Source organism: Semicossyphus pulcher, unplaced genomic scaffold, assembly GCF_022749685.1.
Source record: "Semicossyphus pulcher isolate SPU_LCO1_2020_fin unplaced genomic scaffold, fSemPul1.0.p SCAF_19, whole genome shotgun sequence".
Taxonomy (NCBI): Eukaryota; Metazoa; Chordata; class Actinopteri; order Labriformes; family Labridae; genus Semicossyphus; species Semicossyphus pulcher.
In genome coordinates, this window is record NW_027211692.1 from 7436507 (window position 1) to 7449021 (window position 12515).

The 12515-nt window shown below is 43.7% G+C and overlaps 1 protein-coding gene across 2 annotated transcripts in view; it reads right to left on the reverse strand.

Annotated features, from left to right (window-relative positions):
• The window catches only part of frya (furry homolog a (Drosophila)), a 47925-nt gene that overhangs the window by 21902 nt on the left and 13508 nt on the right, over window positions 1–12515 (reverse strand). For both annotated transcript variants that reach the window (XM_069668612.1, XM_069668611.1), the window contains exons 3-23: window positions 12120–12173; window positions 11206–11345; window positions 10991–11081; window positions 9909–9988; window positions 9737–9817; window positions 8642–8810; window positions 7172–7264; window positions 6965–7063; window positions 6239–6340; window positions 5952–6055; window positions 4785–4893; window positions 4598–4684; window positions 4311–4482; window positions 4051–4183; window positions 3741–3848; window positions 3059–3314; window positions 2654–2836; window positions 2486–2572; window positions 1181–1440; window positions 849–1038; window positions 506–630 (exon numbers count right to left, since the gene is read on the reverse strand). In XM_069668612.1, coding sequence (XP_069524713.1) covers window positions 506–630; window positions 849–1038; window positions 1181–1440; window positions 2486–2572; window positions 2654–2836; window positions 3059–3314; window positions 3741–3848; window positions 4051–4183; window positions 4311–4482; window positions 4598–4684; window positions 4785–4893; window positions 5952–6055; window positions 6239–6340; window positions 6965–7063; window positions 7172–7264; window positions 8642–8810; window positions 9737–9817; window positions 9909–9988; window positions 10991–11081; window positions 11206–11345; window positions 12120–12173 — 2723 coding nt within the window. The remainder of the gene's footprint in view (window positions 1–505; window positions 631–848; window positions 1039–1180; window positions 1441–2485; window positions 2573–2653; window positions 2837–3058; window positions 3315–3740; window positions 3849–4050; window positions 4184–4310; window positions 4483–4597; window positions 4685–4784; window positions 4894–5951; window positions 6056–6238; window positions 6341–6964; window positions 7064–7171; window positions 7265–8641; window positions 8811–9736; window positions 9818–9908; window positions 9989–10990; window positions 11082–11205; window positions 11346–12119; window positions 12174–12515) is intronic.

Here is a 12515-nt window from a genome sequence, read left to right on the forward strand (position 1 = left end):
CCTCTGAGCCAGCATTGAAGGTAGTAATGTAGGCGAAACGACGTCTGTGTAAACAGCGGAGCCGGCAGAGCGGAGCAGGCAGGGCGGAGCCAGCAGGGCGGAGCGGCGCCGTGTGTGTGTATTTGAAGCACGAGCTGTTTTGTTTACACCTCGCACACGTTTTGCTTCCGCAATACTGGAACGCTATGTAAAAACACTCTGGGGCGACTTTACACCGACATTGCTTGGTTCAATGTAAAATGGCAAAGGCTGCATGATGGCGGAGCTTCGTTGCGGCGCTGAGGTGGAGCCACAGTGTAAAAAGGTCTTCTGTATATGGGGAGCCTGCTCTACCAACAGAGCTAAACCAGCACCCCTTTTTGTCCCATTTAAAGAGATACAAAACAGCTACAATAAGCAGCTAAAATGTTCCAACTTTGAAAACAAACCTTTATTTGAAAGAGGAGAGTTAAATACTGAAAAAAAAAAATGGTTTGGAAATGGAAGATTTTTATCTCGGATGTACCTGAAAACAAGGGAGTTGGTGCGACCAAAGCCCAGAACTAATGACTCTGTCAGCTCGATGCTCTCTGCCCTCATCAGTGGAACCAACTGCTTCAGAAGCCAGGCCACAGATGGGCTCCCGATAACCTGAAACATCAAACACCAACAGTTCAGTCAGATGATTAAACCTCTAAACAACTAATCACACAGGGCTGCATTAAGACACGTGTCTGTACAGAATACATCAGCTTCCTGTAAGGTAGCTGCTGTGTAATTTGATGCCTCCAGTTTGAATGTCAACAAGCTCTGTATGAACACCTGATCCTGGAGGGACAAAGCACCAGGGGAGTTAATGAGGCAGATACCTTGTTATCGAAGCTGACACCGCTGTCAGGCGTGGCGGCCGTGATCTCAGGTGTTGATGCTCTCAGATGGCCGGGGCTCATGATACTGGGCTTGGCCACCCCGAAGCAAAGGATCAGGTAGTTTCTCCACAGGGTGACGTAATTGTCACCACTGCCAGACGTGCTTGTCTTCTTCGCATACACTGGGTTACTGTTGAAGCATAGCAAAATTAAAAAAAGATTGGGGAGTCTTTTATTTGAAATGGGGAACTGGTATCATGTGGTTTTATATGAAACAGGAAGTAGGGACGAAAACCTCCTGAACCAACTGAACCCAGTGTAAGGACACTTACTTTGGGTCAACCAGGGGCATGAGCATCTGCATCCGGGTGAAGGCGTAGGGCCAGGCGTAGCTAAGAGCTGTTGGGCAGTGCTTGGGCAGGTTGTCCTGTCGGAGGAGGCTGTAGACACACAGCACCCAGGGGTCCTTCACAGACTGGGCAAAGATCCACACGTGCGATGGGCTCCTGATGTCATAGTGACTGTTGACCAGCAGTGCGTTCCACTCCACCAGCCACTGCAGGTCCACGTGGTGGCCTGCTGGCAGGGGGGCCTGCAAACAAGGAAGTGACAGTGCAGGGTCAGAGGTCAGGGGTCATGACTGTTTTAGATGTCCAATTAGCAACATGTCTCCCATCTCCTTTTTCTTTCTTATACTTAAAGGAGAGATTCTCCCCTGGAAAAAGCCGCTGTCAGTCATAGCTGGTGCTCTCTTTAATCGATAGAAGCAATAATGTTTGAAATTGGCGTCACAGCTGTGGAGAAAGTTGTAAAAACAGCTCGTGGTTTCGCCAATTCTACATTCCTACAACACCCAGCGTGCATTGCGCCCCTTCTGAGAGGAACAGCGCAGCGAGAGATGCTGGAGGGAAATACTGCCGTTTTCACTGCAGGCAACGGCTCAGAGCGGGACAGAATCTGGAATACGAACAGATATTACCGGTGGATCTTTGAAAAATCTTCAGGTCTGCAGTCTACATTTCAAACCTGACGATTTTTAAACGAGACATGACACCGGAGGCGGCCGTCCTAGATTTAGGAAGTGTAATTTAGCAAGCTCCCTGGCCTTTGCCAGATGGAGTGTTTTACATAGTCTGGCGGAGGTTTTCCGGGGCGCACTGGAGAAGCGCATAGTGTCCTCCAAAGGCATAGCGCGAAATTGCACTTTTTTTCTACCATAATGGCATTAGCTCCTCATGATGAGCATGACAGGACGTAGGTTGAAAATCTGCGTACTGGCCCTTTAACAATAATAATATAAATGTAAAAAGGGCTGTTTTTCAGTCATATCCAACATCAAAGAATCATGCAGTATATTAAGAAACAATTTGATAATGCATACAAGGACAATTATTTTTATATCCCATTCTCATAAATCTGCATCCTTAGCATCCTGATGACATCATCATGATTACATAAATGGGAGTCAAAAGGTCAACAGCTGCTCAATTCCAGCTGTTCATTCAGTTTTCACATGTCAGATTATTAAATCGTGCTGTCTTACAGTCAATGTAGCACTTATTGTATAATGATATTAAAATGCCACCGGATCTTTATATGAAAGTAGCTTGAATTTCTGACACAACCAAACAACTTACCGTGTCTGAGACTGCAACGTTGACGAAACTTTCCAGGATTACAGGGCTGAGCTGGTCCATGATCTCTATCATCGGTTTATCATCATCCTGTAGGAGACAAAGCATAAAATCAGAATCTGCAAACATTCCTGTATTCTGTCACATGAGATAAACCTCTCTGCAAACTACCTCAGTCTGTCCGATGGTCATAAAGAGACTTCGTATCTCTTTGAGGACGGCGATGGCGAGTCTGCGGGTGCTCAGCTGACAGGAGCAGAGCAGGACGAGAGCCAGACCCTCCACAGCGTGCAGCACGGTGGAGTGAGGACCTCGCTCTGCGGGGATCTTCAGGTTGGAGCTGGACTGCAGCAGCTGTCACGTAAACATCCAAATAAAACTGATTTTACGGTTGCATGTTTAAAATGACTCCTTAATAAATTATATTTCCACAACATGAAAAGCATTAGAGGATGTGTGAGGAGTAGGAATCAGAAGGGCGGATGGCAGGAACAACACTAATGAGTCAAACTGTAATTAGTCTTCCCTGCTTGTCAAGGACACAAATGAAGTCATGATTAACTCAAAGGTGTGTACCTCAGCAGTGTGTACTTTAGCCGTTTCATAGCTCTTCCCTGGGGCAGCCAGGGTTAGTTTCCACTGTGTGAGCAGTTGCAGCAGTAATTTGAGGGATGTGTCTAACAGTCCCTGATGAGTATCTTGGACCTCACGCAACAGGAAGTTAGTGAAACCAAACAGGACGTCGTCACGCCAGTCAGAGAAGTCAACAAGCAGACTTTGCAAGGAATTCTGGGCTATGAGTCGCAGCTCGTCATCCATGTGGATTGTTAGTCTGATAAACAAGACAAAAAGAAAACACAATGACTTTATAGGAATACAATTCAGCCGCTTATTCACCAGCAACGGATAGCTTTCATTTGGGATAAATTCAGCCCAAAGATTTTAACATAAATCTTATAAAGCACATCTGTTTAAAGTTCAGAAATGACAATGTTTTTAGCACATTGAAGTTAATAACTCTCTTTTGAGGATGAAGCAAAGTCTTGGGATGCTTTAGCTTAAGAAAATAATATTATAATGGCCTGAAAACAATAAAACCTAAGTTAAGAAACATGAAACGAGGATAGCAGAAAGATTCAGGTTCTTACCCTACCTGATACAGGTTTATTACTCCCCACAAACATTCATAACACTTGATTATATCTCCATTTAATTATCTTGGCGGTAAGTCAGAGAGTGTGAAGCAGAGGGAACTCACCTAGAGAGCAGGTCTATGAGCTCCGGCTTTGACATCCCGTCAGGCAGGATACGAGGAACAGCAGCGACACACGTCCTGAACAAGTCAATCTTGGGCTTCCTTTCACCCCTGAAAAGATCAGATTTTAAGATTAGCCGCCACAATATTTCCTCTAAATGTGTTCAACTGTCTTCAAAGAATTGTGATTAATGACCCAAGTTAATTAGGTGAGGGATGAATGAATGATGGGACCGTAAACACATTTATCGCTTCTCTCCTGAGTGACTCTGTTTTGGGAGTTAGGATGACAGAGCTGCGTGTGTGCTCTTACGTGATCATATCCTCCGGCTCCTTGTTCAACATCTGAGCGTTAGTCATCATCATGCAGCGTCCCACCTCCTTGTCCAGGTGTCTGAGGATGTTGTCAATAGCCTTCCGTACATGAAAGTAGTATTGTGCCATCCCTAAAGAAGAGGAAAGTGGATACCACCGGTGAGCATCTGCAAATATCCATCTGATACAGCTACAGCTATTTGACTCTGCAGAAGCACGACATTCCCAACATTCCTGAGCAGGGTCAGTCTCACTCACCGATGACTTTGGCCTCCTCGTCTGTCAGCGTTTTGCTCAGGTATGTCTTCTTCACTCGGAGTGTATGCCCAGAGGGTAAAGTGCAACCAGTGTTAGGCATGGGAGGCTCGCCGTCCTTCTGCTGCAGTTTATCGGCTATGACCAGGAATGCTCTCAGACCAATATTCATTCTCTGCACAGAAAAGAAACTTCGAGTTCAGCCAGTTTGTTATCAATTTCCGATCATTACTGTCAAGGAAATACAAGTTGATCCGGGGCTTATCATATTAGTGAATGTTGAATCTTACCTCTGGGTTAAGACTAAAGGCTTTTGCTGGTTTCCCAACACAAAGAAGGTCAAAGATAATCTCTCTCATGGCGAAGTCAAGTCTTTCCTGGTAAGTAAGTAAATAAGAAGAAAAAAACATGTCACATCAATGAGATACCTTATTTTGGTCTCTCTTATAGTGCAGTGTGGCCTATGACTGTTTTTACCTGTGCGATAAACTGAATGATTTTGACAAAGATGTTGAGAGGCATGTCTCTGGGTACCACACTGCGGGATCCTTTGGGGAAAAGTGTTGTGATGATGGTGTTGAGGCGGCTGTGGACAAAGAAAAGAGAAACCGTAAAGAGGACACCTTTAACAAACATTAAAACGTTTAACAGGGCTGTGTAAAATCACAATAGAAATGAAATTGTTCCAGTCCACTGCTTGAAAGAAGGCTGAATTAAACATGTTTATTTTGAGCCTAATTAAAATGTTTAAAGAGTCTGGCTCTGGATTTCTCAGGTGGGCTCAGGCTCATAAGAACATCTGCAAGCTGCTGATAAACCAGCGACACAGACAATCAGAAGCAGGCCTGACCCCGGGTCTGCACTCCTGTGCATACACATAAAACACACGGCTTTCCTCTGTATACAAACATCTATAAAATGAGTAACAAGGACGGAGGGATTGTGGTAAAACTTCTACTTTAACTAACCTCTGTGTTCTTGTTTTCACAAAGTTTTTAGGAGAAGCAAATGTTATTCAACCCATGTACTTTAAGCTTCTCTCAGGTATTTATTGACATATAAAAATACCATTAAAGACTGTCATTCATGTCTACTGGAAGTTAACAAATAAAATCCACACATCTACATCTCTGGATGGCTCATTAATTACAAGATACTAGCTGTGTCTCAGTTCGGGGGCTGCATCCTTCAAAGGTCTTTGGAGGATGAGTCAGCCTGTGCAGACCGCTAAGGCTGAACTGAAATGAGACGGTCTGGTCTACGGAGGATTTCTTTCGTCCGCCCTTAACCCTGCACCAAACGCAGCTCCTGTCACCTAGCATCAGGTAGCTAGCAGGCTAACTAGCCAACATAACTAACGTTGCGTAACTTAACCTATTATTTTAAAGATAATTTGTTTCAAGGCCCCTTTCGTTTTTTTGTAAATGTGTAACGCTGACTATTCGGTTGAGCTGAAACTGTTTACATTTAAACGGATGCACCCGATAGATCCATCGTGGCCCGGGAAAAGGAAGACGCATTTGTCGGCCTCGTCTGAAGGAGCCTTCGAAATGGCACAGCCTTCGATGCGCCGCTATGACACAGTGGGCCTTCAAATACGTCCTCCGAGGGATGCAGCCCCTGAACTGGGACATATCTACTTACCCCTGTGTTGCAGTGTTGCTCTCACACTTGATTCTGATCATGTAGACCCACAACAGTCGATAGAGGGACTCCAATGCAACACGAGCCATTTTAGGGTCTCTGCTCTGTAATTCAAATTACAATAGGAGAAAGTCAATGACAGGACAAAGTTGCAACACGTGTTTGCGTAAAAGTAATATACCAAATAGCAAAGTAGATTGACACACATCAGATTGACAACAGTGATGCACCGTCCACATATTTCTTTGTCCAAAACAAAGAGCATTATAATCTGAAATAAAAGTTACCTTCAGATTCGAGAGGCAGTTGTTGAGGAAGATATGCCATCTGTTGAGGAAGAACTGTTTCTGGCTGACACACAGCAGACACGTCACCAACGGGTAAAACGCCTGCGCAGAGAACAAGTAGTGTTAACATCTCTTTTTTTTATACACAGGCATTGATTGTCCTTTGATTGGATAATTGGGGGGTTACGTTATCTGTGAATCTGCTAACATGCAATTTAGATGTAAACCAGGTTTTATGAGATTATGTCCTTTTGTTTTGCTTTTTGCTGACAATGCATCGCTCATATAAGTGACTATCAGCTTTAATCGCTGCCTCAGGGGATTGTAGACCTTGTGTGAAAGAAAACAGTTGTTCCATAAGGGCTGTTATCTTTTGATTTCACTTTTAACTGCTGTGGTGAAAAGCTTTATAGAAAGGGGAGGTGACATAACGTACACATTTATTATAAGCTGTGCTGCTTTCATGGTTGTTTTGATGCTCTGAAAAGGCAGCCTGTCTTCCCTCATAAATTATTTCTAGTCTGGACAATGACGTTGCGGTAGAACATTACGCAAGAGTGACCTTGAAATGCCTGAGGATTCACAGAGACCACAGGCATTCAGGCGATCTGAGTATGCAGCAGAGGGTGTCAAGAGTGAAAACAGAGGTGGACAAAAACAAACAGGGCCACACAGGGACAAGAAGGCAACAATCACAGTCAGTTTGTTCCCTGCTGAGTAACGAACCAGAGAGTGCTTCTTCCTGGAGGACAAGTCCAGGGTTGTGTCGTACAAGCTGTCCACAAAGTTCCTCAGGCAGGGTACGTTCACTTCGTTCTTCACGGCCTGGAACAACATCAAACACGGTCACATAATGAGACGCAAAGTAGTTCCCTTCTTGTGTTTTATTGAATATTGTGTGATGGAACACATGCTGGAGGAAAAAACACTTACTGCTGCAACAGGAACCAAAATTTCAACAAAGAGACCTGCCAAGGCGTGCTTAATGTCCTTGTCCTTCACCTCCAGGAAATATTGAGCACATTCCTACAGAAAAGAGAGTAAATAGTTAATAAAAGTTTATGACATGAAATCTACGATACATGTAGAGAAAGTTTAGGGTTAGATTTACATCAGATACAGATACACAGGCTTGATACTGTTTAAAACTGAAAGTAATCCAGGAACTGCATGACAAAGCTAATAGGAAACAGTGAAGGTCACAGGGCAGAAATGCTTTCCTCTGAAGTTTTTGTTAAATGAGAGATGTTCTCCGAACATTTGTTCCTCCCCAATACCCATTAAGACACCTAAACTTGAGCATACGCCAAAAATGTGCGATAACATACATTACTGACTTGTTAATCTCTATTTACAGATTCTACATAGAAATGTAGAATCTGTAGGCAGGGACGCAGATTTTAGGGATGGCAAGAGTTTTGGTTTCTGTTTGTAGTACGCTTGTAGTCCGAGTAATATTGACCAATCACGTATCAGCAGGCTGCGGCGCATGAAGGAAAAACAATCCGTGTGGAGAGCAAAGTCAGGCAGAACGTAATCCACCGTAATGACATCCCAGCTCCCATCAGCATCATCTGATGATGATTTAGCTTCTTATTAATCTCTATAAACAGACATCTGCATGCTAACAGCTAACAACCTGTTCTAGATCTAAAATTCAACTTGAGATTAATTCACGCTGTGTCACGAAAGCCGCTTAGCGTTCAGATTTCCCGACTTCCTCGAATGCATCAGAAACAACAACAAACGAGCATTTTAAAAGTAGTTTTCTTCTCCTCTTGAGGACAGACCTGACAAAGCCTGATTTTTACTTTTTACTAATCTGCATCATGATGTTGAAATTTCGGCAAAGATAAGACCTGTTAATTAAAGTAAATCACAGGAAAAACGGGTTCTTTTCTGTAAACAATGCAGCACGCAGAAAAGGAAGTTGTTTATCGCTAACTGCTGGCTACACGCCGGGCATGTTCACCGTTGTGTCCAGAGGTTACATCGTCCTCAGACTATAGCTGATGGGATCCAAGACTGGCATTACCCAAGAGAACAGACTTGATACTATATGGTCGACACTGAAAGTAATCCAGGAACTGCATGCCAAAGCTAATAGGAAACAGTCAAGGTCATAGGGCAGGAAATGCTAACATTCCTTGGATTTTTTAATTTCTACAAGAGATGTTCTGATACCATTCCCCCCCCAAATATCCATGTAGACACCTAAACTTGAGTATACGCCAAAACTAACAGTAGATGCCAGTGGCAGCCATAATACGTTTATTGTATAAGTGACTTGTAGGCTACTGTACTTGTAGTAATTTCTGATACTGGTGTTGGTATCATTGATAAAAGCCTATATTTGGCCTATATTTGAGGGACTTTATATTGAATTATTAAAGTCTTTTGTACCTGCATGAACTGAAAAGAAGCTTCAAAATCCTCGACAGGGTACATCTTAATGCGGAAGAACTTGACCCCCATGATGAGGCTGATGGTGCTCTGGACTACATAAGGACTCTGCTCTTTCTGCCGCAGCTCTTTCAGCTCTGTCATAAACTTCTTTTTCACAGCAGGAAACCTGAGAGAGAGAGAGAGAGAGAGAAAAAAAGAAGAAGAAGAAACTAAATGAGATTCTATAAAAAGACACGCCTGCATAGCTCAGTCAGACAAATCCCAAATCAGCACTTCCTCAAAAAACTTCCTCTGCTGCGAGTCGTGACGCTGTGAGAATACAGTGACAAGACTGAGGGAGCACGCCTCCCAAAAATAATCCCCCCCCTCATCTTGGCCTCAAAATGCAGACTGCGAGTCTGTGCCCTGAGATGAACTCCTCATCGAGCACCTGATCCCCTGCCCAAATTGAACCAGAGCTGGGATTCTTCAGCTGGTCTAAATTTAGAAGATAATTCATCCTGGGAGCTCACATATCTTAACGTCCTCATTGGTGGCTGGTCGAGTACTCCAGCCACTGAATTCGGATGTTTAATTGAGACGACTGAATAGTTTGTTATTGCTACACATAGAAACAGTGCTTGAGAATATTTTTAAAGCAGCGGCAAGCTCCTGGAAGATATTATAAATATATATGAGTTATATCTGAATTATTCATGTTTGCATTCTTGACCTCTTTCTTTGCTTAAAGTAAAGACAGCCATAAAAGTGTCTCCTGTAGGAAAAGAGGTATGTCTCACCCTCACCCATCATGTCTCTATTTTAAGAGATCTTTCCTTGCTGCAGTGATCTGAAAACTTCAAATAGAAAGACATCAATTTCCAGTCCTATTTTGGTGTGAAGTGTTCAAAAGTGTGTCGTCCCTCCAGTACGTTCCAGTCTCTTGAAGCGGGGAGTGTTTCGCGCAAAGGCTGTTACACGCCATAATGATGTGGCACGACACCAAAGCCCAGCAGAGCAGAGAACCAAGATTTAACAGCCAATGAAGGAAGATGAGGAGAGAAAAACAACGATGTTTAATTATATAATCATAGTTCTTTCTTTGCTACTTACTTGGACTGGGCTAATACTCCAATGATTTCAGCATAGAGGTCTGCTACAGTGTGCATGTTGCCAGTGTTAGGACCATGATACCTGTTGGACACGGGACAAGGAAAAGCAAACCTCAGAGATGCTTCAAACTATAAAAGCAAGAAAGACAAGTGGTGGAAGAAGACGAGCTTACCCCTCTTTGTATCTAAAGTGCTTAAAGGCTAAATTAATGACTTCATTGACCAAACTGTCCAGGACCGGATGGAGAGGCATCTAGTTAAGAGACAGGAGACAAAACAGCATGAACGTCTGAAAACGACATATGCACATACCACCGGTTTGTTTTTCCAGCAGCAATAAATAATAAAAGCTGCATAAAAGAGAGGTATGTTTACAGGGCTCGTACAGCGTTTTAAGAGTAAGCACTTTCAAGGTTAATCTGGCTCCACACAGCTCGGGTATGCATGTGTGAAATGCCAGGAGATGAGGCAATAAATGGGATTGATACTGGGAATGTTTCAATTCTAAAATATTAAAAGATTTTTGTGTCACTGTGTTGGCATATTTAAGGAGCATATTTAAATCATATTCCCATTCTTGAAATGGATCAAGTTAAAGTGCTAATCTCGAAGATCTGTTTCGTTCTCTTTGGCGGCACCTGTGGTGATAAACGGTAATTGCGGGAGCACGCTTCCCAGATTTCCAGACAGTGTTTCATGTGTGACGTCCACGGTTGGCTCCGGTTGTAACTCTTGATTTTCCTGGCTGACGGTCGCTTTCCTTTTTAGACTGTTTGCCTTCATCTGAGCGTCCAATTTGTTTCTTTTTCTTTGGATTTTCACTTATTTTTGAAGTTATATCTGTAGTCATCGATCTTTTCTTTGTTTGTTCAGCCATAGTAGATTACTGTTTACTCGCAACACTTGCAGAGACCGGAAAACGGCCGCTTAGCTCCGCCTACCCTCTCTGGCAGACCAATCACTGCTGGGTGATGGAAAATGCGTCACTAACTGGGTGATTTTTTCCGCGAAAGTCGAAACAGACACCCAGTCTGTAATACTGCAAATGCAAAGGCTTTCATCAGAGGGCCATAGGCTCAATCACCATTGTGTTACCTCATTAGGCGATAGATAGTGACTGCACAGACATTTATTTGGATGAAAATCTTTGAGAATATTACTTCAACCATTTTCCAGTCTTTCGAGACATCCTTCAAACCCTGCATTTAATACAATAATAAGCTTACCACAGCAAACAACAGTTAAGTCAAGTCACCTGTTTCAAAACCTCTATAAGTACAAGAGAGAAGATGAAGTCGATGGCCAAATCCCTCCTTTCAAGTAGATAATCTCTCTGCTGCTCATCGCTGTAAGAGAGAGAAAGCAAGAGCAACAGGTTTGCTATAAATAAACATTTCATGTGACCTCTGTCGTTGTCTCTCTACAGGTGAGTCATTGTTTTTTTAATGAAATCAATTGAATGAGTCTCACTTTTTGGACTTGGTGTTGGCTCTCGGCCGGTACTCGTGCAGCTCCTCCTCGAGTCCATTTTGTCTTTTGTACCAGTCGAACAGAGTGCGCAGGATGGAGGGGAGGCAGTACTCAGCCAGCGAGCTCATGGTGCTTATCAGCTGAAAGAGCGAGAATACATAGTGCAAATGCATGTTTGTGTTCAGCACTTAACATACCAAAGTAAGAGATAGCAATCAGTGTTTCCTTTGTTTGTTTTTACAGCAATTTAAAGAAGTCAAGCCGCTCAGGAGAATTAATTTATATTTCATCGTATTCCCTACATTTAAACAATGAGCGGGGTAAGAAATGAAATGAGGAAGCTTTTAAGCAAAGTCTGAAGCTTCAGATTAAAGGGCGAGCCGGTCCTCATTAAGACTATGCAGGGAGACAAGGTGCAGCATGGGGTAACCTCCCTCAGTCCTGAGGGAGGGAGAGGGGAGAGGAAGGAACGGGTGGGATGGGCCGGGCACACAGGAAGGGAGGAGAGCCTGGTCGGGGCCGGGGGAACACAGCGAGCCCTTCATTCAGCGCGAGGCTGGAGAAGAATCCCGGCTCTGTGTGGCTGCTGAATGGCCTCACGCAGCAGCACAAACACACCCCTGTGGCTGTGAAAGGGCCTTCTCTGCTGAGCCGCAGACCTGCCGGACACACCTAGCAAGGAGCCGGTGCCAGCTCGCAAGGTAAACACGCCTGCCCCTGACTGGGTTTTAAAGAGCTTACAGGATGTGAGCAGAGCTTTCACTCATCAGCTCTTACACGTTACAGTGCATCGTAGTAGAGCACGATTTAAGACGAGAGCATAGAGACCTGACAGTCTTTTATTTAACCTCTTGTGGGTTATAATAGAAAACATCTTCTCTTTTATTTACTACTAAGATTAAAGCAGCACTTACTTGGTCAAACTGAGGATCTTCTCCCCTCTGCAGAGACTTTGTTAATGGCTTCTCCTGAAAACAGACAAAAGAGAATCATTTTACAACTTTTGCCGTCTTATTTGTACAATTTCAGATTTACAAAGTTCACTAAAGTTTGGTCTGAAGCTCATAACTCTACCCGCCCTGTTGAAAGAGAGAGAGTGTGCAGTACTTTAGAAACAGGGACTCATTACACCCCCAGCTAATGAGAGAGCCATCAATCAGTCTGACGCCCGGCATGAGCAGGCAGGGTCAGATATTAGAGATGGGACGTCCATGACAGCTCCCATTATTACAGTCTTCTATCATCTGACAGAAAGGCCTTCGTGGGGGATTTGGGGTGAACACAGTCTAGGACACTCCTCTAGATGGTTT